This window comes from Phoca vitulina, unplaced genomic scaffold, assembly GCF_004348235.1.
Source record: "Phoca vitulina isolate PV1807 unplaced genomic scaffold, GSC_HSeal_1.0 scaffold2, whole genome shotgun sequence".
NCBI lineage: Eukaryota > Metazoa > Chordata > Mammalia > Carnivora > Phocidae > Phoca > Phoca vitulina.
In genome coordinates, this window is record NW_022589705.1 from 24,699,655 (window position 1) to 24,727,191 (window position 27,537).

The 27,537-nt window shown below is 39.0% G+C and overlaps 1 protein-coding gene across 2 annotated transcripts in view; it reads left to right on the plus strand.

Annotated features, from left to right (window-relative positions):
* DIPK1A (divergent protein kinase domain 1A) overlaps positions 1–27,537 on the plus strand; it is a 124,903-nt gene that overhangs the window by 29,505 nt on the left and 67,861 nt on the right. The window contains exon 2 of one of the 2 annotated variants that reach the window (XM_032423568.1): positions 21,812–21,922. The exons of the other annotated variant lie outside the window; for it this stretch is intronic. Coding sequence (XP_032279459.1) covers positions 21,911–21,922 — 12 coding nt within the window. The 5' untranslated portion in view covers positions 21,812–21,910. The remainder of the gene's footprint in view (positions 1–21,811; positions 21,923–27,537) is intronic. 2 annotated transcript variants of the gene reach the window in all.

Genomic DNA, 27,537 nt, shown 5'->3' on the forward strand with positions numbered 1-27,537 from the left:
AAAAAAAAAAAAAAAAAAAAGAAGATGTGCCGTACACACACACACACAAATGGAATATTATTCAGCTATAAAAAGAATGAAGTCTTGCCATTTGCAATGACATGTATGGAGCTAGAGAGTATAATGCTAAGCAAAATAAGTCAGAGAAAGACAAATACCGTATGATTTCACTGATATGTGGAATTTAAAAAACAAAACAAACAAGCAAAGGAGAAAAAAAAGAGAGTGAAACCAAGAAACAGACTTGTAACTATAGAGAACAAACTGATGGTTACCAGAGCGGGGGCGATTGGGGGGATGGGTTAAATAGGTGATAGGGACTGAGGAGTGCACTTGTCTTGATGAGCACTGGATGATGTATGGAATTGTTGAATCACTGTATTATACACCTGAAACTAATATAACATCGTATGTTAACTGGAATTAAAAATTTTTTAAAAAGCTGTTAAACATTTGTATTGTAGGTCTACTGGTGGCATGGGTTGTCTATCTTACCTATTTTTCACTTAACAGCCCAGTCCCTCTATGAGTCTTTTTTTTTTTTTTTAAGACTTTATTTATTTACTTGAGAGAGAGAATGAGAGAGAGGGTACAGAGGGAGAGGGAGAAGCAGACTCGTACTGAGCAGGGAGCCCTACGCTGGGCTCGATCCCTGGACCCCGAGATCATGACCTGAGCAAAAGGCAAATGCTCAAGAGACAGAGCCACCTGGGCGCCGCCCCCTCTATGAGTCTTTATTTAAAAAGGGGGGGGTTTGGGGGCAGAGGGTTAGGAGGATGTTCTGTTCATATATAGCCTTCTAAAGTGATTAAGCAAAAGCCAAAGAAGATTATCATCACCCCATGTTGTAAAGCCCCCAGGGATGACATAACAATGAGGCTGGGATAAAATGGTGGTTAAGGACGTCAGCTTGGGAGCCAGACACACCAGGATTTAGGTCCTGGCTCGACCACATTTGTGCTGTTTACTTTTAGACAACATACTTAGCCTACATTTCCTTAGCTGAAAATCATGAAGATGATAAAATTATTTCATGGAGTTAGAAGAATGAAATGGAATAATATATGTAGTGCACCTTGCTCTTATAGCTCATAAAAGAACAATGATAAGGGATAAGAAAATTATTGTTTTTCTAACACCTTTTTTTTTATATAAGATTTTATTTATTTATTTGACAGAGAGAGAGAGAGAGCACACAAGCAGGGGGAGTGGCAGGCAGAGGCAGAGGGAGATGCAGACTCCCCACAGAGCAAGGGGAGCCCGATGCGGGACTCGATCCCAGGACCCCAGGATCATGACCCGAGCCGAAGGCAGTCGCTCAACCAACTGAGCCACCCAGGTGCCCTTTAACGCCTTTCTAAGAGAAAGAGCAAATTCCCTACCCTAGACTGTTACTAGATCTCTAATTTTTTGAAGCTGTGAATTTGCTAAAGGTTAATCTGCAACTGGGTTAAAATCAGTTTGGCTACTAACCCTTACAGTTTATTTTGGCATTTATTCAGAAGGGGCTGATTTTTTATGTGAAAGGTCAGAACCTTAACACAAAATAACAAGAAAAAGTACTGCTTCTTAACTTTTTACTGAAGTTTAAATGAATACAGAAAAATGCATATTTGATCAAGAAATAGGACCTTGAGGGTGCCTGCGTGGCTCAGATGGTTAAGTGTCTGCCTTCCACTCAGATCATGATCTCCAGTCCTGGGATTGGGCACCCAGCTCAGCAGGGAGTCTGCTTCTCCCTCTCCCTCTGCCTCTCCCCCTGCTTGTACTCTCTCTTTCTCTCAAATAAATAAATAAATCTTTTTTAAAAAGTTAAAAAAAAAAAGAAATAGGACCTTGAGGGGTGCTTGGGTGGCTTAGTTGGTTAAGCATCTGACTCTTGAGTCAAGCTCAGGTCATGATCTCAGTGTTGTGAGATTGAGCCCCCTGTCGGGTTCCGTGCTGGGCATGGAGCCTGCTTGAGATTCTCTCTCTCCCTCTCCTTCTGCTGCTCCCCCCTTAAAAAAAAAAAAAAATAGACCTTGTCAGCACTCTAGAAGCCCCCTGTATGTTCTCTTTTTGTCACCCCCACCCCCTGCAATGGTTACCACTATCCTGGCTTCTCATGGAAGAGATTAGTTTTGTCTGTTACTGTTTTGGTTTATATTTATGGACTCATGCCTTTTGGGTCTAACCTCTTTTGCTTAGCATTATATTTGTGAGACTCATCCTTATTGTCACATGTAATTATACCTATTCACTCTCATTGCTGTGTAGTATTTTTTTTTTTTTAAGATTTTTTATTTGTTTATTTGACAGAGAGAGACACAGCGAGAGAGGGAACACAAGCAGGGGGAGTGGGAGAGGGAGAAGCAGGCTTCCCGCTGAGCAGGGAGCCCCATGCGGGGCTCGATCCCAGGACCCTGGGATCATGACCTGAGCCGAAGGCAGATGCTTAACGACTGAGCCACCCAGGCGCCCCTGCTGTGTAGTATTTTATGTGTGATCATACTCCAACTTATTTATCCATTCTACTGTTAATGGATGTTTGGTTTGCATCCAGTTTTTAGCTTTTACAAATACTGAAGCTGTGGACATTTTAGTACTTGTCTTTTGGTGAATATTTATAAGCATTTCTGTTGGAGTGGAATCGCTGGGTCATAGATTAGCCTACATTCAGTTTTAACAAATAATTAAAATCAGTTTTTGAAAAAGATTATATCAGTTTATACTACCAACAGTGTATGAGTATTCCATACATTGTTCCATATCCTCACCAATACTTGGTATACATCTTCATTTTAGATATTCTGATGTGTGTAGAATAATATCACATTGTGGTTTTAATTTGCATTTGCCTGATGACTAATGAAGCTGGACATCTTTTCAGTTTTATTTGCCATTTGGATAGCCTCTTTTGGAAAGTCATACAAGTTCAAGTCTTTTGTTCACATTTCTCTTGCGTGGTCTATATTTTTCTTATTGATTCACAGAAATTCTCTATGTAAAATCTATATGAGTCATCTTCAGGTATATTATTGTTATATCTTCTTCCTTTTTGTGGGTTGTCATTTTGCTGGTGTCTCTTGATGGTGTCTCTTGATGAACATAAATTCTTAATGTAATCAAATTTATCAATTTTTTCTGTGATTGAAGTTTTTAGGTCCTATTTAAGAGGATACAAATACTTCATTTACTCTGAAGTCACAAAGATATGTTTTTCTCTGAGCTTTATTGTCTTATCTTTCACACTTAGAATTGTAGTCCATTTGGGATCGATCTTTGTAAATGGTGTAATGAGAGGTTAAGACATTTTTCCCCCCAACTGGATAGTCAGATGACCTTTGCTGAGATTTTTCAAAAAGCAGCGTCATTCACTGCTAGGGTGAGTTCCAATCCTAGCCCCAAAAGAGACTGAAGGAGCATTTTAAGACCTATTTTTCTTTCCTTGTTTAGTTAATCAAGTATGGATCAATGTGTTTATTCTTTGCTCTGTTATTTCAATGTTATAAGATAATAAGGATTAGATAAAGGTCTTATCGTCAAGTTACCTGGAATTGTATTTTAAATGATGGAATAGGGGCGCCTGGGTGGCTCAGTTGGTAAAGCATCTGACTCTTGATTTCGGCTCAGGGTCCTGAGATTGAGCCCCTCATCAGTCTCCACTCTCTGCGGGGAGTCTGCTTCTCTTTCCCTCTCCCTCTCTCTCTGTCCTCCCCCTGCCTGCACACACACACACACACAGTCTCTCTCTCTCTCTCTAAAATAAATAAGTAAATCAATCTTTAAATGATGGAATAAATAAATTCCTAAATATAATGATCCCAATCCAATCTGCTTGTTTTATAGATAAGGAGGAAACAAGGCCCAAGTCACACACCTAGTCATTGGGAGAGCTAAGATTTAATTCCTAGTCTTATGATCCTGATTCCAGTGACCCAGCACTTTTAAATATATTGGGCCATAATTTTTAAAGAATCTTTCTAAGTTTAAAGATACAGGATTTCTTAGATGTGTTTTAATAGTTTGGAATCCAGTTCTAGCCTCATTTTACTTTGGTGACTCTGGGACTTAAAATACACAGTCCTTTTAAAAACTATTATGTACAGGGTCACAAAATAAAAGTATATTGCCATTTCTAGTAAAATACTGAATGAGGAAGAGCCTATAATATTCAAGTTTTAGATTAAATAAAAAGTTTAAGATACAAGCAACACGCTCTTTTAAATATTTAGAAAGACAGTACTGCTTAATAGAAAGGTGGAAAGATTATTGAACTGGGAGTCTCAAACGGAGTCTCAAACCTCCAAAACGGAGGTTTTGTACTGTCCCCAACTGACTGTGTGACTGTGGGCAAATGACCTACCTTCTCTGGGTGCTGGTTTGCTTGTCTGTACACTAAGGAGTGAGGGCTAGAATTGTAACTGTCTCTCCAGTAAATAACTCTCATTATTGCAGAATGTGAGAAATTAAGCAGAGCAAGTTTGTTGTCAGAAGTCTTTAGACATGAAAATGATCTGTGCCTAATATTCTTTATCTTGACACTAGTAAGTAACCACAGACCAGCCAGCCAGCAATCAATCTCCATCTGTAGGGCAGCCACTGTTGTCCATGTATAGAAGTCTGGAGAAGGGCCAGATTTTATTTTTGCCAGAAACACTCTTGGCAAATCGGTATCCCTAGAGATGTCTGTTTAATTTTGTGGTGCAGTGCATGGTTTAGTGAAAAAGAAAAGGAATGCTGAGCTATTTCATTCTAAATATTCTCAGAGACAGCTTATGTTCTTTGTTTCCACACTATCTATCTTTCAAGATGTTTTGAGGGTAGAGGTGAGCCAAAATGAAATGGAAAGAGGAAGGCAAGAAACCTTCCACAGTGTATGCTGATTCTGGAAATGAATTTGAACTGTATGAGCAATGTGTGTGATGACATATATTGAAAACTTCTGATATATGTATGTAATGTTAAATATCTTGCAGATTTGTCATTTGACTTTCTTGTGCTAATTTTTTATTTTGAACTAGTCTCCTAGCTTTAAATTGTTTAAAAAAAAACTTTCCCTTTTATTTGTGGCATTTCCCATGGATATTTCAAAACTATCCCATTATCTTGCCTTCTGGAAATAAAGATAAAAGTATTTGAATTTGAACAAATTTTCTACTGGTTTTTATTCATTTGTAAAGATCCCAGTTAACAACTGGATTTAAAATTAACTTGTTTGAGAAAGTTTGTAACCAAAAGATAAATGCCGAAAATTAAATATCAATTTCTTAAAGATTTATTTATTTATTCTATAGGAATAAATCTAGTTGAAGTTGCATTTACAGATTTTCCTCGACTTAATGACAGGGTTACATCCTGATCAACCCGTAGTAAGTCAACAATGCATTTACTACACCTAGCCTCATAGCTTAGCCTAGCCTACCTGAAAGGTGCTGAATCCACTTACATTAGCCTACAGTTGGGCAAAATCATCTGACACAAAGCCTATTTTATGATCAGGTGTTGAATATCTCATGTAATTTATGGAATACTGTACTGAAAGTGAAAAACAGATTGGTCATATGGGTACAGCACTTGTCAGTATATCAGTTGTTTACCCTCATATTTGGGTGGCTGACTGGGAGCTGGGGCTGCCACTGCCCAGCGTCACAAGAGAGGATAGTACTGAATACTGCTAGCCTGGGAAAAGATCGACGTTCACAATTCGAAGTGCAGTTTCTACTGAATGTATGTCATTTTTGCACCATTGTAAGGTTGCATCATTGACACTGGGGATCATCTGTAGTTAAAATGTCATTGTATGTCACCAATGATCTCCATCCTTCATTTTCTTAACTTTTTTCAGTCTTTCAGATAGCTTTAACATCCTTTTCTCCTAACTTCCATATCCACTTATTAACAAATCCTAATCATTTTATTTTCATAATGTCTCTCGGATTTCACTGTTCACCTTACTGCATTTGGCCTGTCCTAATCGAGGCCAGGCCTAGACTACTGCAACAGCATCCCAAGTAGGCTCCCTGTCCTCGGTATTCCCTCTCACAGAGTAAGCTCAAATCCAGATCAGTCTTTAAACATCACTTTTACTAGGCTCTGCATCTGTTCAGAAATCTTAAGGCTTCTTAATTCAGTTCTCACTACTGGCAGACATTTAGAGCCCTCTATATGGAATACTTTCTCTTCCAACTGAATTAGTTCAGCAAATAATGTTTGGAGCATCTATGTGGGAGACACTGTGCAAAGGTAAAAATAAATAAAATCTAGCTTTTTGCAGATGTATAATATTAGCATTGATGTTAACATCTCCAGGATTTTTTTTTCCATTTAGAAACTAGTTCTACTTCATTCCATTCTACTTAAACTGTTCTTGGCTAAGGTAATCAGTGATCTCCTATTGCCAGAGTCATCAGGCTGTTTTCCATTGTAATTGTTTACTTTTTTATGCCACTGGGTACTGTTGACCAGGCCTGCTTTCTTGACACCTTTTCCTTCCTCAGTTTCTAAGTGTTGAAACTATTCACATTTTCTATTTCTCCTTGGAACTTTTTTTTTAATTAAAAAAAAACATTTTTTAAAATAATCTCTATACCCAAGGTGCGGCTTGAACTCACAGCCCCGAGATCAAGAGTCACATTTTACTGGCTGAGCCAGCCAGGTTCCCGGAACTTTTTTTTTTTTTAAGGAAAAAAGTTTCATTTTGTTAGTCTTTATTTTAGGTTGTTCTCTATTTTATTAGTTTCCCTATTCTTCCTTTCCTTCTACCTCCTTGGTGTTTTTTTTTCTGTTTTTTTTTTTTTTTTTTCTGTTTCTAACTTCTTGAGGTGTATGTTTAACTATTTAATTTTTTAAAAAATAGACTTTAGGGGGACCTGAGTGGCTAAGTCGGTTGAGCATTCAACCCTTGATTTCAGCTCAGATCATGATCTCGGGGTTATGAGATCAGGCCCCTAGTTGGACTCTGTGCTGGGTGTGGAGCTTGCTTAAGATTCTCTCTCTCTCTCCTTCTCTCCCTGCCCCTCCCTCTCCAAAATAGACTTTATTTTTATAGCATTTTGGATCCATAGCAGAATTGATCAGGAAGTAGAGTTCCCATGTACCCCACACACATACAACCTCCCGCACTACTAAGATCCCCCACAAGTGGTGCATTTGTTAAATTGATGAACCTACATTGATACTTCATTATCACCCAAGTCTGTAGTTCACGTTAGAGTTCATTCTTGGTGTTGTATATTGCACGGGTTTGGACAAATACATAATGATATGTATCCACCATTACGATAGCATATAGAATAGTTATACTGCCCTGAAATCCCCTGTGCTCCACCCATTCTTATCTCCTACCCCCTAACCCTTGGTTACCCCTGTTCTTTTTATTGTCTCTATATTTTGCCTTTTTCCAGAATGTCATATACTTGAAATCAATCAGATTGGCTCCTTTCACTTAATGATAAGCATTTAAGGTCCCTTCATGGCTTTTCATGGCTTGATGGCTCATCTCTTTTTAAGACTGAATAATATCCATTATCTGACTGTACCACAGTTTATTTATCCACTCCTGTAATGAAGGATATCTTGGTTACTTCCAAATTTTGGCAGCTGTGAGTAAAGCTGCTCTAAACATAGTATGCAGGTTTTTGTGTAGACATAAGTTTTCAGTTAATTTGGGTAAATACCAAGGAGCATGACTGGTAGATTGAATGGTAAGAGTATGTTTCATTTTGTAAGAAACTGCTGAACCATTTTTCAAAGTGAGTGTACCATTTAGCATTCCCATCAGCAATATGAAAGTTCCTATTGATCCATATCCTCGCCAGTTTTTGGTATTGTTAGTGTTTTGAATTTTAGCCAGTCTAATAAATGCATAGTGGTATCTCGTTGTTCTAATTTGCAATTCCCAAATGTCATATGATGTGGAACATCTTTTCATATGTTTATTTGCCATTTGTATATCTTCTTTGGTGAGGTGTCTTCCGATCTTTTGGCTCTGTAATTTTCAAACTTCTTTTCTGACCTGTGCATTTAAGGCTATGGATTCCCTGTTAGTGCTTTAGTTGCTTATTTATATGACTTGAACCCTTTGAATTTTGTTGAGACAAAATTTATACCTCTGCACTAAAAAAAAAAAGTTCCATGTATGCGTGAAAATAACATGTATGTAGCAGTGTTGGGTGAAATATTCTGTATTAAGTCAAGTTTCCAAATCATGTTGTCACGTTGTTCAAATCTTTTCCAGTCTTACTGATTTTTTTGGTCTACTTATTCTACCAATTATTGAGAGAGGTGTTCATATCTCCCACCATTATTGTGAATTTGCCGATTTCCTATTACAGTTTGGTCATTTTTACTTTATGTATCTTGAGATTGTATAATGGGAGCCTGTTAATCCCAAAATGCTATATTTCATGATTATTTCTCATTTTATCATTAAGATGTATCCCTTGAAGTCTGTTTTGGCTGGTACCAATATAGTTATACTGTCACCTATAGTACCCGCTAAAGCTATACCAGCTTTCAGTTTGTATTTGATTAGTGTAGCTTTTTCCATTCTTTACTTTCAGCCTTTTTGTATTCTTAAATTAGGTGTGAGTATTATGAATAGCACATCATTGGATTTTGTTTTGTTTTTATCTTTGAGAATCTTTGTCTTTTAACAGGCTGAAAATCTTTGTTTTTTAACAGCATTTTGTTCATTCATATTTTATGTTGTTACTGATCTGTTTGAATTTAAATCTATCTTGTTTTGCCTCCTTTAGTTTATGCAATACTACTGTGTTGATTCTCTTCACACCTTTCTGAGTATTTATTTGTGTATGTTGGGGGGGCATTTCCTCTTCACTACTTAAATGCTTATGATTCCCAGGATCTTATTATTTGCCTTTTATTTTTCTTACTCTATTTGCTTGTCCTAGATGGCTTTATTCATAGTCACAATTTCCACTACTACTTATTTGCTGAGCTCCAAGCCTCAATATTCAAATAACTCCTGGACTTTACCACTTGGAAACCCTGTCACCAACCCAGATTGATCATATCCAAAACCATACTTACCTTCTTTACTATAAAACTGGTCCACTTTCTATATTTCCTGGATTGGTAAATATCACTGCCTTTCCTCTTTCAGTATATCCTCATCTCTGCTCCCTGCATATCCAGTCTCCAGATCTTAGAATCATCTCCTTTCTGTTTCCAAAGCCACTGCCTTATTTTATAATTTGCCTAGCTCATTACAACAGTCTTCTGAATGGCCCTGCTGCATTTATTCTTACATCACTACATTTTACTTTCTATTGCTCTCAGAATGATATTAAAGGGCTTAAGCAGAAGAATGCTATTAGATTCGCATCTTAGATATATAAGTGAAAATTTCTGGTGAATATGGCAGATAGTTATTTAAGTCTAATGGCTATGTCCTTTCATCTCTAGATTCTCTAGAGCAATTGACTTTCAAACTTTTTCAACCACAACCTGTAGTAAAAAATATGTTTTATACCACAACCTAGTACACACACACACAGGCACACATGCACACACACACACACATATAACTGAAACAAAAGTCTTACTAACAATACTTACCTTTACTGCATTCTGATATTCTTCAGTCTAGGCCATTTAATTTTTTAAAAAGCTGGCTGTTGGGGTGCGTGGGTGGCTCAGTCGGTTAAGCGTCTGCCTTTGGCTCAGGTCATGATCCCAGGGTCCTGGAATCGGATTCTGTGTCGGGCTCCCTGCTCAGAGGAGAGTCTTCTTCTCTCTCTCCCTCTACCCCTCCCCCCTGCTCGTGCTCGCTCTCTCTCTCTCTCGCTCTCTCAAATAAATAAAATCTTAAAAAAAAAAAAATAAAATGCTGGCTGTAGGCCACTAAATATCTCTACTTTGAAAAACTCTGACCAAGAGTATGTCTCTTTCAACTGAGCTTACGTGAAGGAGCAAAGGCGATCCAATGGAGAAAGGATAGTCTTTTCAACAAATGGTGCTGTACAACTGGACATCCGTGTGCAGAAAAGTAAATTTAGACACTGACCTTACACCTTCTACTAAAAATGAACTCAAAATCATACTTACCTTTTATACCACAGCCTAGGACACACACACACACACTTCTACTAAAAATGAACTCAAAGTCATACCTTTTATACCACAACCTAGTACACACATGCACACACACACACACACAACTGAAACAAAAGTCTTACTAACAATACTTATCTTTACTGCATTCTGATATGCATAGACCCAAATGTAAAACACAAAACTATAAAGCTAGAAAATAACACAGGAGAAAAATCTAGGTGACTTTGTGTTTTGTGATGAGTTTTTAGGTTCAACACCAAAAGCATAGTCTATGAAAGAAAAAGTTATAAGTGGCACTTCATTAAAATTAAAAATTTCTGCTCTGCAAAAGACACTTTAAAAATGAAAAGGCAAGCTGCAGACTGGGAGAAGATAATTGCAAAACACATATACGATAAAGGATTAGTATCTAAAATATACAAAAAACTCTTAAAACTCAACAATAAAAAAACAACCAAATTAAAAGTGGGCAAAAGGCCTGAACAGACACCTCATTAAAAAAGATACAGAAATGGCAAATAAACATATGAAAAGATGCACTGTATAATAGACCATTAGGAACTTGAAAATTAAACAATAATGAGATACCATTGCATACCTATTAGAATGGTTAAAATGCAAAACACTGACAATACCAAATGCTGGTAAGAATGAGGAACAATAGGGACTCTCATTCATTGCTTGTAGGAATACAAAATGCTATGGTGACTATGGAAGATAGTTTGTTAGTTTCTTATAAAGCTAAACATAGCCCCTTACCATATGATCCAGCAGTCATGCTTTTAGGTATTTACTCAAATTAGTTGAAAACTTATGTCCACTTGAAACTCTATACACAGATGTTTGCAGGAGCTCTATTTATTTATTTATTGTCAAAACTTGGGGGGCACCTGGGTGGCTCAGTCAGTTAAGTGTCTGACTCTTGATTTCAGCTCAGGTCATGATCTCAGGATTGTGGGATGGAGCCCCATGTCAGGCTCCCCACTCAGCAGGGAGTCTGCTTGAGTTTTTCTCACTCTGTCACTCCCCCAACTTGTATGCACACTCTTCTTTCTCTCTCTCTCAAATAAATAAGTAAATAAATAAATAAAAATCTTAAACCTTGGAAACAACCAAGATGTCTTTCAGTAGCTAAATCGATAAACAAACCGTGGTACATGTTAACCATGGAATATTATTCAGCAATAAAAAGGAATGAGCTATCAAGCTACAAAAAGACATGGAGAAAATTTAAATACATATTGCTAAGTGAAAGAAGACCATCCAAAAAGGCTACATACTGCATGATTCCAACTTATATGACATCCTGGAAAAGGCAAAACTATGGAGACAGTAAAAAGAAGAGTGGTTATCCAAGGTTGGAAGTGGGGAAGGATGGCTAGGTGGAGCTAAGGATTTTAAGGACAGTGAGATTATTCTGTATAACACTGTAATGGTGGATGCATGACATTATGCATTTGTCAAAACTCATAGAACTATACAACAGAAAGAGTGAACCCTAATGTAAATGGGGGTGGGGGTGGGGAGAGAAGGGAACTCTCAGCTCAGTTTTTCTGTAATCTAAAATTGCTCTAAGAAATCTATTAATTTTTTTAAAAGTGAAAAGAAGGGTATGTCTCTTAATCCATTCATCCAACAGACATTTGTTAAATACCTACAGAGTGAAGTACTAGAAATATTAAAGAGTGAAGTACTAGAAATATTAAATTATGGAAGACATATTTCTTTCAAAGGGTGTATAGTCTAGTGGGGTAAGTAAATAAACAATTGGGGTGATGTTTGCTATGTCAGAAGTGTGTAGGGGTGCCTGGGTGGCTCAGTCGGTTAAGCGTCTGCCTTCGGCTCAGGTCATGATCTCAGGGTCCTGGGATTGAGCCCCACATTGGGGGCTCAGTGGGGAGTCTGCTTCTCCCTCTCCCCCTGCCTCTCCCCCTGCTTGTGCACTCTCTCTCTCTTTCTCTGTGTGTGTCAAATAAATAAAATGAAATAAAAATCTTTTTTTTTTTTAAGATTTTATTTATTCATTTGAGACACAGAGATACAGACAGAAAGAGAGAGCATGTGCAGGGGGGGAGGCAGACGGAGAGGGAGAAGCCAGCTCCCCGCTGAGCCAGGAGCCCGACATGGGGCTCGATCCTAGGATGCTGGGATCATGACCTGAGCCGAAGGCAGACGCTTAAGCATCTGAGCCACCCAGGCGCCCCTGAAATAAAAATCTTAAAAAAAAAAAAAAAAGTATGTACAGATTGTTACAAGACTCAGGGAGGGACCATGTTTGTCTGGGTTGGGGAGGAGGAAGGAGTGGATGGAAAGGCCTCTCAGAGATTTTTAGGGTGAGTAGCAGTTGACTAGATAAAAGTTTGTGTGTTAGGGAATGAGCACCTTGAGGAGATAATATTCTGTACAGATAAAACAGCATCTAAAAAGGCATAGAGGTAAGAAGCAGCATGGTATGAACAGGAAATTACAAAGAATTCTTTCCTTAGTTATGGGAAAGATTGCATCTGGAGGAATGTGGGTTGTGAAACTAAGGGAGTAGATAATATCATTAAGGGTCCTGTGTATTAAATGAGCTAAGTGGGACTTAAAGCTTTTCTTTTTTTTATAATGTTTAATTAGCAAACATATAGTACATCATTAGTTTTTGCTGTAGTGTTCAATGATTCATTAGTTGCGTATAATACCCAGTGCTCATCACCACACATGCCCTCCTTGATACCCATCACGCGGCTACCCCATCCTCCCAACCCCCACACCCCTTCCCTTCTGTAACCCTCAGTTTGTTTCCCTGGAGTCCAGAGACTCTCAAGGTTTGTCTCCCTCTCTGATTGCTTCCCAATCAGTTTTCCCTCCCTTCCTCTGGGGTCCTCTGCGCTATTCCTTATATTCTACATATGAGTGAAACCATATGATAATTGTCTTTATCTGCTTTACTTATTTCACTCAGCATAATACCCTCCAGTTCTGTCCATGTCGATGCAAATGGTAGGTATTCATGCTTTCTGATGGCTGAGTAATATTCCATCGTATATATGAAAGGGGACCCGTCTTACACTGCTGGTAGGAATGCAAGCTGGTACAGCACTCTTTTTTTTTTTAAGATTTTTATTTATTTATTTGACAGAGACACAGCGAGAAAGGGAACACAAGCAGGGGGAGCGGGAGAGGGAGAAGCAGGCTTCCCGCCGAGCAGAGAGCCTGACATGGGGCTTGATCCCAGGACCCTGGGATCATGACCTGAGCCGAAGGCAGATGCTTAACGACTGAGCCACCCAGGAGCCCCTGGTACAGCCACTCTTAACAAAACTCTTTATTTTTATTTTTTTTCTAGTTTCAAGTCTTTATTTAAATTCTAGTTAGTTAACATATAGTGTAATATTAGTTTCAGGAGTAGAATTTAGTGATTCATCACATATAACTCCCAGTGCTCATCACAAACAAGTGCCCTCCTTAATACCCATCACCCATTTAACCCATCATCCTGCCTACCTCCCCTCCAGCAACCCTCACTTTGTTCTCTTTGGTTAAGAGTCTATTTTATGGTTTGCCTCTCTCTCTCTCTCTCTCTCTTTTTTTAAGGTTTTATTTATTTATTTGACAGAGAGAGAGCACAAGTAGGCAGAGCGGCAGGCAGAGGGAGAGGGAGAAGCAGGCTCCCCGCCAAGCAGGGAGCCCGATGTGGGGCTTGACCCCAGGATCCTGGGATCATGACCTGAGCCGAAGGCAGACACTTAACTGACTGAACCACCCAGGCACCCCTGCCTCTCTCTTTTTCTCCCCCTATGTTCATCTGTTTCATTTCTTAACTTCCACATATGAGTGAAATCATATCATATGGTATTTGTCTTTCTCAAATGACTTATTTCACTTAGCATAACACACTCTAGTTCCATCCACATAGTTGCAAATGGCAAGATTTCATTCTGATAGCTGAGTAATATTCTATTGTTTGTGTGTGTGTGTGTGTGTGTGTTTACCACTTCTTCTTTATCCATTCATCAGTCAATGGACATTTGGGTTCTTTCCATAATTTAGCTGTTGTTGGTAATGCTGCTATAAACATCGGGGTGCATGTGTCTTTTCAAATCATTATTTTTGTATCCTTTGGGTAAATACCTAGTAGTGCAATTGCTAGATTGTAGGGGAGTTCTATTTTTAACAACCTCCATACTGTTGAGGCACCAGTTTCCATTCCCAACATCAATGTAAGAGGGTTCCCCTTTCTCTGCATTGTAGCCAACATCTATTGTTCCCTGTGTTGTTGATTTTAGCCATTCTGACAGATGTGAGGTGATATCTCATTGTAGTTTTGATTTGTATTTCCCTGATGTTGAGTGATGTTGAGCATCTTTTTGTGTGTCTGTTAGCCACCTGGATGTCTTCTTTGGAAAAATGTCTATTCATGTCTTCTGTCCATTTCTTAACTGGATTATTTGTTTTTTAGGTGTTGAGTTTGATAAATTCTTTATAGATTTTGGATACTAACCCTTTATCAGATGTGTCATTTGCAAATATCTTCTCCCATTTTGTAAGTTGCCTTTTAGCTTTGTTAATTATTTCCTTTGCTGTGCAAAAGCTTTTTATCTTGATGAAGTCTCAATAGTTCATTTTTGCTTTTGTTTCCCTTGCCTCCGGAGACATTTCTAGTAAGAAGCTGCTACAGCCAATGTCAGAGAGGTTGCTGCCTGTGTTCTTCTCTAGGATTTTGGTGGTTTCCTGTCTCACATTTAGACCTTCCATCCATTTTGAATTTATTTTTGTGTATAGTGTAAGAAAGTGGTCTAGTTTTATTCTTTTGCATGTTGCTGTCCAGTTTTCCCAACACCATTTGTTGAAGAGACTTTTTCCCATTGAATATTCTTTCCTGCTTTGTCGAAGATTAATTGACCATATAGTTGTAGGTCCATTTCTGGGTTTTCTATTCTCTTCTACTGATTTATGTGTCAGTTTTTGTGCCAGTACCATGCTGTCTTGGTGACTTCAGCTTTGTAATATAACTTGAAGTCCAGAATTGTGATGCCTCTAGCTTTGCTTTTCTTTTTCAAGATTGCTTTGGCTATTCAGGGTCTTTTGTGGTTCCATACACATTTTAGGATTGTTTGTTCTATCTCTGTGAAAAATTCTGTTGGCATTTTGATAGGGCTTGCATGAAATGTGTAGATTGCTTTGGATAGTACAGACCTTTTAACAATATCTGTTCTTCCAATTCATGAGCATGGAATGTTTTTCCATTTCTTTTTGTCATCTTCAGTTTCTTTCAGAAGTGTTGTATAGTTTTCAAAGTACAGATCTTTTACCTCTTTGGTTAGGTTTATTCCTATGTGTCTTAAGGTTTTTGGTGCAATTATAAATGGGATTGGTTCCTTGATTTCTCTTTCTGCTGCTTCATTTTTGGCGTATAGAAATGCAACAGATTTCTGAATGTTGGTTTTTGTATCCTGCGACTTTACTGAATTTGTTTATCAGTTCTAGCAGTTTTTGGGTGGAGTCTTTCAGGTTTTCTACATAGAGTATCATGTCATCTGCGAATAGTGAAAGTTTGGCTTCTTCTTGCTGATTTGGATGCCTTTTCTTTCTTTTTGTTGTCTGATTGCAGAGGCTAGGACTTCCAGGACTATGTTAAATAACAGTGGTGAGAGTGGACATACCTTTCTTGTTCCTGACCATAGAGGAACAGCTCTGTTTTTCCCCATTGAGGATGCTATTAGCTGTGGGTCTTTCATATATGGCCTTTATGATGTTGAGGATGTTCCTTCTATCCCTACTTTGTTGAGGGTTTTTATCAGGAATGGATGTTGTACTTTGTCAAATGCTTTTTCTGCATCTATTGAGAGGATCATATCATTCTTAACCTTTCTTTTATTAATGTGGTATATCACACTGATTGATTTGCAAATATTGAACCACCCTTGCAGCCCAGGAATAAATTCCACTCGATGGTGGTGAATGATTCTTTTAATGTACCATTGGACTCAATTTGCTGGTATTTTGTTGAGAATTTATGCATCCATGTTCATCAGGGATATTGGCCTGTAATTCTCTTTTTTTAGTGGGGTCTTTGTCTGGTTTTGGGATCAAGGTAATGCTGGCCTCATAAGATGAGTTTGGAAGTTTTCCTTCCATTTCTATTTTTTATTTTTTGTTTTTTAATTTAAATTCCATTAGCCAACATTCATTTCCTACTTTTGGGACATTTTGAGAAAAAAAAGGTATTAACTCTTCTTTAAATGTTTGGTAGAATTCCCACTATGAAGCCATTTGGCCCTGGACTTCTGTTTGTTGGGAGAATTTTGATTGCTGATTCAGTTTCTTTGCTGGTTAATAGATTGTTCAAGTTTTCTATTTCTTCCTGTTTCAGTTTTGGTAGTTTGTATGTTTTTAGGAATTTATCCATTTCTTCCAGATCGTTTGACTTGGTGGCATTTAATTTTTCATAATATTCTCTTATAATGGTTTGTATTTCTGTGGTGTTGGTTGTGATCTCTCCCCTCTCATTTGTGATTTTATTTATTTGGGTCCTTTTCTTTTTGATAAGTGTGGCTAGGGGGTTATCAATTTTATTATTAAAGAACCAGCTCCTAGTTTCATTGATTAGTTCTGTTGTTTTGTTTAGTTTCTATATCACTTATTTCTGCTCTAATCTTTATTCTCTTCTGATGGCTTTAGGCTTCATTTGTTGTTCTTTTTCTAGCTCCCTTAGGTGTAAGGTTAGTTTGCGTATGTGAGATTTTTCTTGCTTCTTGAAGGAAGCCTGTATTGCTATATACTTCCCTCTTATGACTGCTTTTGCTGTATCCCAAAGGTTTCCAACCATCGTGTTTTCATTTTCATTTGTGTCCATGTATTTTTTAATTTCTTCTTTAATTTCCTGGTTGAACCGTTCATTCTTTAATAGGATGTTCTTTAACCTCCATATATTTGTGGTCTTTCCACATTTTTTTCTTGTGGTTGACTTCCAGTTTCATAGTGTTGTGGTCAGAAAATATGCATGGCATGATTTCATTCTTTTTGTCCTTGTTGAGGCCTGATTTATGACCTAGTATGTGATCTATTCTGGAGAATGTTCCATGTGCACTTGAAAAGAATGTGGGGGCGCCTGGGTGGCTCAGTTGGTTAAACGACTGCCTTCGGCTCAGGTCATGATCCCAGGATCCCAGGATCCTGGGATCAAGCCCCGCATTGGGCTCCTTGCTCCGCAGGAAGCCGCTTCTCCCTCTCCCACTCCCCCTGCTTGTGTTCCCTCTCTCGCTGTGTCTCTCTCTGTCAAATAAATAAATAAAATCTTAAAAAAATTTAAAAAAAAAGAAAAGAATGTGTATTCTGCTGCTTTAGGATGAAATGTTCTTAATATATCTGTAAAGCCCATCTGGTCCAATGTGTCATTCAAAGCCATTGTTTCCTTGTTGATTTTCTGCTTTAATGATCTGTACCTTGATCTAAGTGGAGTGTTAAAGTCCCCTACTATTATTGTATTATTATCAATGAGTTCCTTTATGTTTGTTATTAATTGTTTTATATGCTTGGGTGCTCCCAAGTTGGGGGCATAAGTATTTACAATTGTTAGATCTTCTGGTTGGATAGACCCCTTTGTTATGATATAGTGCCCTTGTTAATCTCTTGTTACAGTCTTTGGTTTAAAATCTAGTTTGTCCGATATAAGTATGGCTACTCTGGCTTTCTTTTGATATCCATTTGCATGATAAATATTTCTCCATCCCCTCACTTTCAATCTGCAGGTGTCTTTAAGTCTAAAATGGGTCTCTTGTAGGCAGCATATAGATGGGTCTTGTTTTTTATTCTTTCTGACACCTGTGTCTTTTGATTGGAGCATTAGTCCATTTACATTCAGAGTAATTATTGATAGATATGAATTTGGTGCCATTTTATTACTTGTTTTGTCATTGTCTCTGGAGATTTTCTCTGTTCCTTTCTAGTCTTTGTTGCTTTTGGTCTTTCTTTCCCACTCAAAGAGTCCCCTTTAATTTTCTTGCAGGGCTGGTTTGGTGGTCATGAACTCCTTTAGTTTTTGTTTGTCTGGAAACTCTTTATCTCTCCTTCTATTCTTAATGACAGCCTTGCTGGATAGAGTATTCTTGGCTGCAGATTTTTCCCATTCAGCACGTTGAATATATCATGCCACTTGCTTCTTCCTGCCAAGTTTCTTTGGAGAGATCTGGTGTTGCTAACCTTCTTGGTCTTCCCTTATAAGTTAGGGACTTCTTTTGTCTTGTGGCTTTTAGGGTTTTTTCTTTATTTCTATATTTTGCAATTTAACTACAACATGTCTTGGTGTTGCCCTGCTTTTATTGATTTTGATGGAAGTTCTTTGTGCCTCCTGGATTTCGATGTCTGTTTCCTTCTCCAGATTAGGGTATTTTTCAGCTATAATTTGCTCAAATAAACCTTCTGCCCCCTTTCCCTCTCTTCTTCTTCTGGGATTCCTAAGATACGAATATTATCATGCTTTATGGAGTTACTGAGTTCCCAAAGTCTACGTTCGTGATCCAATATTATTCTTTCCCTTTTCTTTTCAGCTTCATTATTTTCCATAATTTTATCTTCTGTATTACTTATTTATTACTCTGGTTCTTCCATCCTTGTGGTCTTTACATCCAGTCGGTTTTGAATCCCGGTTATTGCATTTCTCATTTTGGCCCGACTAGTTTTTAGGTCTTTTATCTCTGTGGTAAGGGACTCTCTGGTGTCTTCCGTGCTTTTCTCAAGCCCGGCTAGTATCCTTATGATTATGGCTTTAAATTTTGGATCAGGCATATTACTTATATCTGTTTTGATTAGATCCCTGGCTGTGAGTTTTTCTTGTTCTTTCTTTTGGGATGAATTCCTCCATCTTGGCATTTTGTCTAGGTCTCTGTCTTCTTCTGTATGTTAGGAAAGCCTGTTATGTTTCCCACTCCTGAGAGTAATGGCTTTATGAAGAAGAGATCATGCACAGTCCAGGGCCTGGCACTTCAGGAAGTGTCTCTGTGCATAAATGCTGTGTGCACTCTGCGGCTGTGTTTTGGCTGCTCTGTCCCTCAGGTCAGTGGTCTATAGAGTTTCTTCCAGCCTGCGGTGGGGAGTGTTTGGACCTTGGCCAGAGTGTGGCAAGTTTTAACTAGGTGTGCTCTGGTCTGCTTGTTAAATGAGACCTGATGGTATTTCCATTAGAGCTGAAGCTTTGTAGAATTCTGTGGTCAGTAGACATAGTCCATGCAGGGGTTCTGTGCTGGTCTTCTGGGGGAGGGTCTTGCTCTCTCTCTAAAATAAGTCAATAAATCTTAAAAAAAGCAAACCTGAATTAAAATAAGGTGTCAAAACAGGCTTATTCTCAGGCACACATGCCTGAGAAAAGCAGCCCCCGCAGAGCACAGGGGCCGGGGCTTGGGGTAAGCGGTTTACCGCTGCTCCCATCGTCGCCATGCCGCTTACTGCAGTCAGTTGATGCCTAGGGGCAGGGGAGAGAAATGGCAGCAGCCCCCTCCCTCATCCCCTGAGAGGGGAGTTCATGCCCACTGCTATCTGGAAAGCCCTCCCAGAAGAGCGAACAATCTCCCTTTCAGGTGTCCCAGGTGTCCCTCAGATTCCTGCCTTCTCCCTGTCTGTGGCTGGGCCGTCTGCACACCAGGCAGTGCACTGCACCTTGGACTCTATCCCAGGTAGCCTGGCTGAGTTTTAAACTCCAAACTTTAGGGACCTGGCATGGTGGAGACCCTCACTGGTCTCTGGGGTAGGGTCTCGCTCTGCTGGGACTGAGGCAGGTTTATCCCAGAAGGGCAGTTGCGCCAAAGTGCAGGGCGTGGAGTTGGGAGTAAAGCACAGCAAAGAGCCAGTGTCCAGGTTAGGTGCCCTCAGCAGGTGTCTCTGAGCCTGTGCTGAGTGGCAGGGGAGGGAAATAGTGCCTGCTGGATCTTTTGTCCCCAGAAAGGCAATGCCACGTCTCCCAGATATACTCCAAGAAGAGGGAACCATCTCTCCCAGTGCATCCCAGGAGATCCTCAGCTCGTGCCGTCTGCCCCTGGGCTATGTGCCCTTCTCCACAGAAGCACTGCCATGCCCTCAGGGCTCCACACTAGCCATGCCGTGGACCTCTAAAACTTCAGTCTTTGAGCCCCACTGGTTGTAAAAACTCACAAAAATCAACCCCTCTTGTTTTCCCATGCAGTCGCTTTGGGGAAGTGTTTTCCTTATGCAGTCCCCCAGGGCGCTTCTCTCTGTTTCTGTCTCTCTCTCTCTCCTCTCTCTCCGTGATCAGGGCTCTCTCCCTTCCACAGCTCCCGTGATCTGTTTCTCCCCCAAACCACATCTCTGCATCTCCACCTTCCACAATGTGGCCTCCTCTCCCTCTAGTTGTGCGGGTTGTTCTGTCAGTCCTCAGTTGGACTGCTTGGGTATTCAGAATGATTTGATATTTATCTAGCTGTGTTCAAGGAACAAGGCAAGCCTAGGGACCTCCTACTATGCCATTTTAGCTCCCCTTCCCAGGACTTACAAAACTTTTGGAACAAGTGAAGGGGCACGTCATTATGAAGATTTAAAGGAAGAACTCTGAATCGTATTTAGTATAAGAACTACAAGACGTTTTGAAACCTTTCTGTTATCCTTTGTTGATGCGGGGAGACCTGTCCTGTATTGAACTGAAGCATGAGGAACGAGAAGGCTGAGATGAGAAGGGGCAGTAAGGATGGATAGATATAGGGAAACTGAACATGCAACAGCAGCATTAAAATATAAATTGGAGACCGTAAAAGGTAGAATTCACACTGAAGTGTACTGAAGCAATGATGTGGAAAAAATATTTGAGAAATGTTCTGGGAACATAGGGAAAAATAGAATATGAAAACTGTGGGAGAGCTGGTAGCTATGGACAATATCAGAAGTCAGAAGGTGAGCCAGTTTTCAGGAGAGAAGATCGTGACTACTGTGTGGTGCCTAGCTGCATTTTGTCTCATTCACGAAGATACCAGACATTCCTACGTAGCAGGGTTCAAAACCATGCTGACAATTCACATAACCTCTTCAAGGAGAAAAAAACATTTAGTTGACTGAAAAACAAATCAAAATGAAGAACTTAAGAACAGAATATATGTTATAAAAAGCCTGGCAGGGTTGCTAAGGGGGACTACCAGTAAACAGAAGGCCACACAGGTTCTTAGTACAGTGCTCATCCTAGCAAACCACACAGATGGAAGAGAACACACTGATGAGTCTGAAAGGATGTGTATCTTGTGGTATCTGGATTAAAAGCAAACACTTTCCTCATGAGTTGTTATTCCCACTGGACAAAATTGTGTAATTGGGCACAAACAATTCATCTGGAAAATCTTCTCCCTCAGGCACTGTTTACCACAAGATTCAGAAGTTCAAATAAATAATATTACAGTACAGTAATTAAGAAAAGAAAAACTTCTCAGAAAAAAAGACTGAAAGGAAATACCTCAAAGTGTTAAACAAATGATTACTATGAGACTATGATTTTTTAATCTTCTGCTTCTTTTATTTTTCAGCTTTTGAAATGAGCATGTATTACTTTCAATGAAAAAACAACTAAAAATTTGATGAAAATGCTACTATTAAGTAAGAAAAAAAGGGCATAAAAATAGTGGAACGAGAACTAAAAACAATTAAGATTTCATGAAATAGTTAAATGAGAGAATGCAAATGTTATTCAAAATATGGTATTAGCTAAAACAGTGTAAAGGGGAACATTTAAAATATTAACCTTTTTCAACTTTCAAAATTCTTTAATTTTCAGAGCAGACCATAAGACAAATGGGACATCTTAATACCCTTGTGCAATGTCTTCCAACCTGAGGTAAACAGTAAGAGGACATTCTGATGACCTTCAAATGTGATGGATTTCCAGGTAATTGGAGAGTCAAGGGGTTGAGAACAGAATTCTCTTGCCTTGTGCCTTTTGTCAATGACTTGCCTGGGCTTCTTAACAACTGTCCTGTTTCGGCATCTGAAAATGGGGGTAGGCTACATCGTTAGCCACACCCACACCCAGCAGGCACCGTCTCTAGCCCACTGGGTCACCCCTGCTTCTCAGAGAACTGAACAGAAAAGCAGAAGCCCACTGTCTTGCTGACTCTGGACAGTTAGTTCCACTTGTTCATTCCCTGCCTGCCGACACTGGGCAACACAAGGTAATTCACTTCGAGCACTTTTGTTGGGAGCCTGTCTGCTCCAGCTGGGGCCTGTTAACAGCTCACCTCTTGCTTGAGGACTCCTTGAGTTCTCTGTATATGCTACTTCTGACTCAGGAAATCTTTCCAGACACCTGCCCTGACCTCATCTGTCAGAATCTAGTAGGCCCTTCACTTTGGCTCCAGTTCTTGCCTACCGCCCAGCCCTAAGACATTATCTTTCTCCAGACTGTGTTCTTACTGCCGAGACATTCTGCCTGAGACTTTACCCCACAGCCACTGTCCTACCTGAGTTCAGTTCCTGGGTTGCCAGTCTCCTACCATCCTGGAGGGCACTTAGAATGTATACACTGTCTTATTTTTTAAACTCTCTACCACCAAATTCTCCTAATTAGTAAGCCTGTTTTTACCAGCTTATTTTACTTCAGGTTTTTTTTTTAAAGATTTATTTACTTATTTTAGAGAGAACATACAAGCGGGGGGTGGGGGGGCAGAGGGAGAGAGAGAATCCTTTCAAGCAGACTCCCCACTGAGTGCAGAGCCCAACACGGGGCTTGATGCCAGGACCCTGAGATCATGACCTGAGCTGAAATCCGGAGTCGGCCTCTTAACTGACTGAGCCACCCAGGCTCCCCTTACTTCAGGTTTTTTTTTTTTTTTTTTTTTAACAAATATGTTTTCTGTAAATATCCTCTGGACTTGGTTTGATATCCTCATCTTTGCATTCTACTTTCATTCCCTCCTCTTCTGGGAAATCTTTCACAATTTTTCTATACTGAGTGTGTTTCTGTACCACTTAAAAATGAAAACAATTGCTTTCTCAATAGAGTTGAGAAACTCTTTGCTGGCTGGAATAGTGTCTCATACTTTTCTTATGCAACATAGGACAAAGCAACCTGGGATTTAAAAGAATAATAATAAAGTGTCCATAAGAGCAGCAAGTAAATATTTCTCTGGCTTTGCATTAGCCTCCCAACTGTGGAAACTCTGGCTTCCTCCAAACTCTTTCCCAACTAAGTCAGAGTCCCCAGGGACAGCTCAAATCTGTCTTGGAATACAGCTTTCTGGGCTACTTCATGGGTAGCCATTTCCTCCAGCCTGGGTCCCTGAGTGTTTTTCTCTCTGCCATCACATCCCACACCTCTTTTCTTCCTCTTACACTCTGGCTGCTCTGGTAAAGTCTTCTGCCACCCCCGTGCTCTGATGCATAATGTCCTTTGAGATCCCAGTTCTGTTTGGTCCTTCATCTGGTCCAGTTGAAGACAGAGTATTGCGTGCCTCTCCAACACGGACCTAAGATTCAGTTCCCTTTAGCATGAATGAGTAATTTCCCAGGAGGATACTTGAGCCATAGAGCAAGTAGTCCCCTTCACAGGCCAACCCACCAACCAAACATATTAAGGCATGTCTTGGTCATTTAAGATTGAGCCCAGGGACCATCTTCTTCAGGAAGCCTTTCCCGAACTCCCCCCTTTCCCCACCGCCATCACCTCCACCTACATAACATACGTGTCTTCCTTGTACCCTCATATGCTGAATGTGTCCTAGATACAGGTTTTATCGTGTTATATGCTAATTATCTCTTTATAAGCCTGATTCCCCATCTAAAATATGAGCCCTTTCACGGAGAGAATTATGTCTCATACATTTTTGAATTCCAAGTGTCTGGCTTAGTTCTTGGCACTAAGATCCATAGAGTCCCAAGCTGGGCCCTTAATGTGCTTATGTGCACCATGACTGATTTGGCTCAAACAATACATCGTTTTGATTAATGGCAGTTTTTCCTTTAAGAATTTCATGCCAAGGTGGTTTATTTTTTTTTTTCCTTTAAGATTTATGTCAAAACAATTTATCATACATTTGGTGAGTGCTCTGTGTCCTAGGACCTGCCCTACTCCCCAGAGATACGGAGATGAGAAAGACATGGTTCCTGCTCAGAGGAGGTCACAGAAACTTCCTTGCATTTCCCTCCCTCCATTTCTCCATTCTTTCCTCCCTTTCTTCCTTACCTGGATAAATGTTCACTAAGCCTGGAATTGTGTCTAATGGAATAAATACATGTAGTAGGTTAATTACAATACAGTTCACTCAGTGCCACAGTAGAAGTTTGTTCCAGATATAGAGATAGAACAGAAGAATGCATCATACAGTTCTTGGGGTGGACATGGGGGATCCTGGAGGAGGTGGCTTCAGAGTGGATTATAAAGAATGGAAAGACAATCCAGATGCCCAGGTGGATGAAAGGTACTCCTGAGAGAAGAAAACATGTGAAAGGCCTAGAGATGTGAAAAAGCACGGTGTGTTTCAAAAACATTAATACTTTGGTATCTCTGCAGCATAAAGTTCAGCAGAATGGGGATAGGGTGGGGTGGGGTGAGCTGAGCTGGGAGAGGAAGCAAAGATAATGGGCAATATTTTCAGGGCTACGGTCTTTAACATTTGAGCAACAGTTTAGTTAAGAGATTGGTAGAATCCAGAATACCTGTGGTATTAATAATCCAAGTGCGAAGCCATATATTGCTATTTTCCATCCTCTTCCCTTATAGCATTATTAAGCAAGGTTCTGTGATTACCTAGCTACATTTTAATGTTCATTGTATTGGTAGATAAGAATGAAAAGAAGCCATTTCCTGGAGTTTACGGTCTTATTGAGGATACAGAATATACCCACACGAACGGTTTAGAGCGCTCACCAAGCAATCTACAGACTAGTGCGAACTAAAATTATAAAGACAATATGTAAGCATAATCTTGACATTGGGTTATAGGAATGATTAGGAAAGTGCAGGGTTACAAAGAGGCAACCTGATTTTCGGCTTAAGAGAAACAGTTTCTTTCAGAGTATAGAAAATGCAAAATTGAGGAATGGACTTATAAATCAGAAACTTTTTAATGTTCTGTAGTCTGTGTTCAAGAACTGCCCTTCTAAGTTAGACCAACAAGCATTCATCTTTGAGCTTTATAGTATAAAGAGAAGACAAATTTATTTTTTCTGTATATTTAACATTTTATTTTTTATACTTCTAGATACTTAATTTGCCTGAGAGATTGTTTATTGCTTATATGAAACAGGTCCCTATGTTTCTGCCAATCCCCTCAGTCTAGACTACACTGAGATTATCTTAGCCTCCCTTTCATCTCTTTACTCTCTAAAATGTACAATAGCTTCTGCCTTTTTCCTTGTGGAATGTGTTAACCCAACATCCTCTCCTTGTCCCACCGGTCATCACATCCCACAGCCCTCTACTTGGTATTTTTTCCTTCCATGGAGCTAGTGTGGACTTTTTGTCAGGCCATAGGGTTTCTATGCGGAGCATCCTAGAGCTTCTGATCATTATATCCCATTTCATACTTAGGTAAACTCAAATTTAGGAGGTGATGTGTTTTATCAGTCCTCCAGGAAACCTCTCCCTTTCTGTTTGTATCCGTTATAAATTATTTAAGTTCCACAATGAACATTTGCTGTTTTTGTAACTAAAATGTAAAAGTGATTCCATTTTAAAAAATCAAATTCAATAGTAGAGTCTTTAGTACCATTTCATGTTTGTTAAATTAACCTTTCTGTCTATATCTTCACACATACATACACACCACAGCGCAAAATAATGTTGAAAAACTCATACTAGTTTAAAAAGCAAGAGCCATAAAAATGTTCATGCCATATGACCCAGAAACGCTACTGCTGAGGAACAACCTAAGGAAATAATTCAAAAGAAAGGAAATATAAAAAAGCTATATACAGCTTGTCTACACACAGAAAAATTGGGGAAAGATGACTTTAAAATCAATGTAAGGGGAAGAGTTAGGAAAATAATGATACGTCAACTAGATAAAATACTATTGCAACACTGGAAATGATTGTTATAAAAAACCATGTTAATAACATAGCATGTTTACAGTATAATGAGAAAAGGAATACAAAATTATATACACACTGATTACAGCTGTGTATAAAATGAATTACATGTGGATGACTAGAGGGGAAAAAAGAATAATGAAAACAGCTGTTGTTCTGGTGTGGAGTGATGGGTGAATGTTAAAATTTTATTAACTGTCTCTGCAAATTTTTCCAGTTTTTTTTATTGAAAAGTTTCAGATTGTCAACTAATTCAGATTATTCTTGTTCTGGGACTTTTACAGAAAAAGAAGAAAGCATTCTGGAATCTGAGCCCCTTTCCTCTTTCTGTCATTGGCCAAAGAATTACCCCCTAGGAAAGAAGGAAACCTTAACTACCCTAGGAAGTTATAAAAAAGAATGTTCTTGGGGCACCTGGCTGGCTTAGTCGGAAGAACTTGTGACCCTTGATCTCAGGGTTGTAAATTCAAGCCCCATATAGCATGTAGAGATTACTTAAAAAAAAGATTTTTAAAAATCTTTAAGAAGGGGCGCCTGGGTGGCTCAGTTCGTTAAGCGACTGCCTTTGGCTCAGGTCATGATCCTGGAGTCCCTGGATCGAGTCCCGCATCGGGCTCCCTGCTCGGCAGGGAGCCTGCTTCTCCCTCTGACCCTCCCCCCCCTCATGTGCTCTCTCTCTCTCATTCTCTCTGTCTCAAATAAATAAAAGCTTTAAAAAAAAAAAATAATAAAAAAAAATAAAAATCTTTAAGAAAAATTATACATCTAAAACTAATGATGTAATGTATGGGGATTAACATAACAATAAAAAAATTTTAAAAAAATCTTTAAGAAAAATTAGAAAATTGTTGTGGTTGATTCTTTATTTATATTACTAAAGATGGGTCAAATCTTATTTTTTTTAAATGTGATAATTTTTAATAGCCACTTTATTAAGATAAAATTCATATACTATAAAACTCATCCTTTTTAAGCACACAGTCAGTGGTGGTTGGTATAATTACAGATTTGTACCACCATCACTATTTTTTTAAAGTTTTTAATTTTAAATCCAGTTAGTTAACATACAGTATAAATTTAGTTTCAGGTGTAGAATTTAGTGATTCAACACTTCCATACATCACCCACTGCTCATCACGACAAGTGCACTCCTTAATTCCCATCACCTATTTTACCCATACCCCCACCCACTTCCCCTCTGCTAACCATCAGTTCTCTATAGTTAAGAGTCTGTTTCTTGGTTTCTCTCTCACTCTTTTTCCCTTTGCTCGTTTGTTATGTTTCTTAAATTCCACATATCAGTGAATTCAAAGGGCATTTGTCTTTTTCTGGATGATTTATTTCGCTTAGCATTATACTCTCTAGCTCCATCCATGTCATTGCAAATAGGAAGCTTTCATTGTTTTTTATGGCTTAATAACCTTCCATTGTGTATATATATATATATATATATATATATATATATATATACACCAC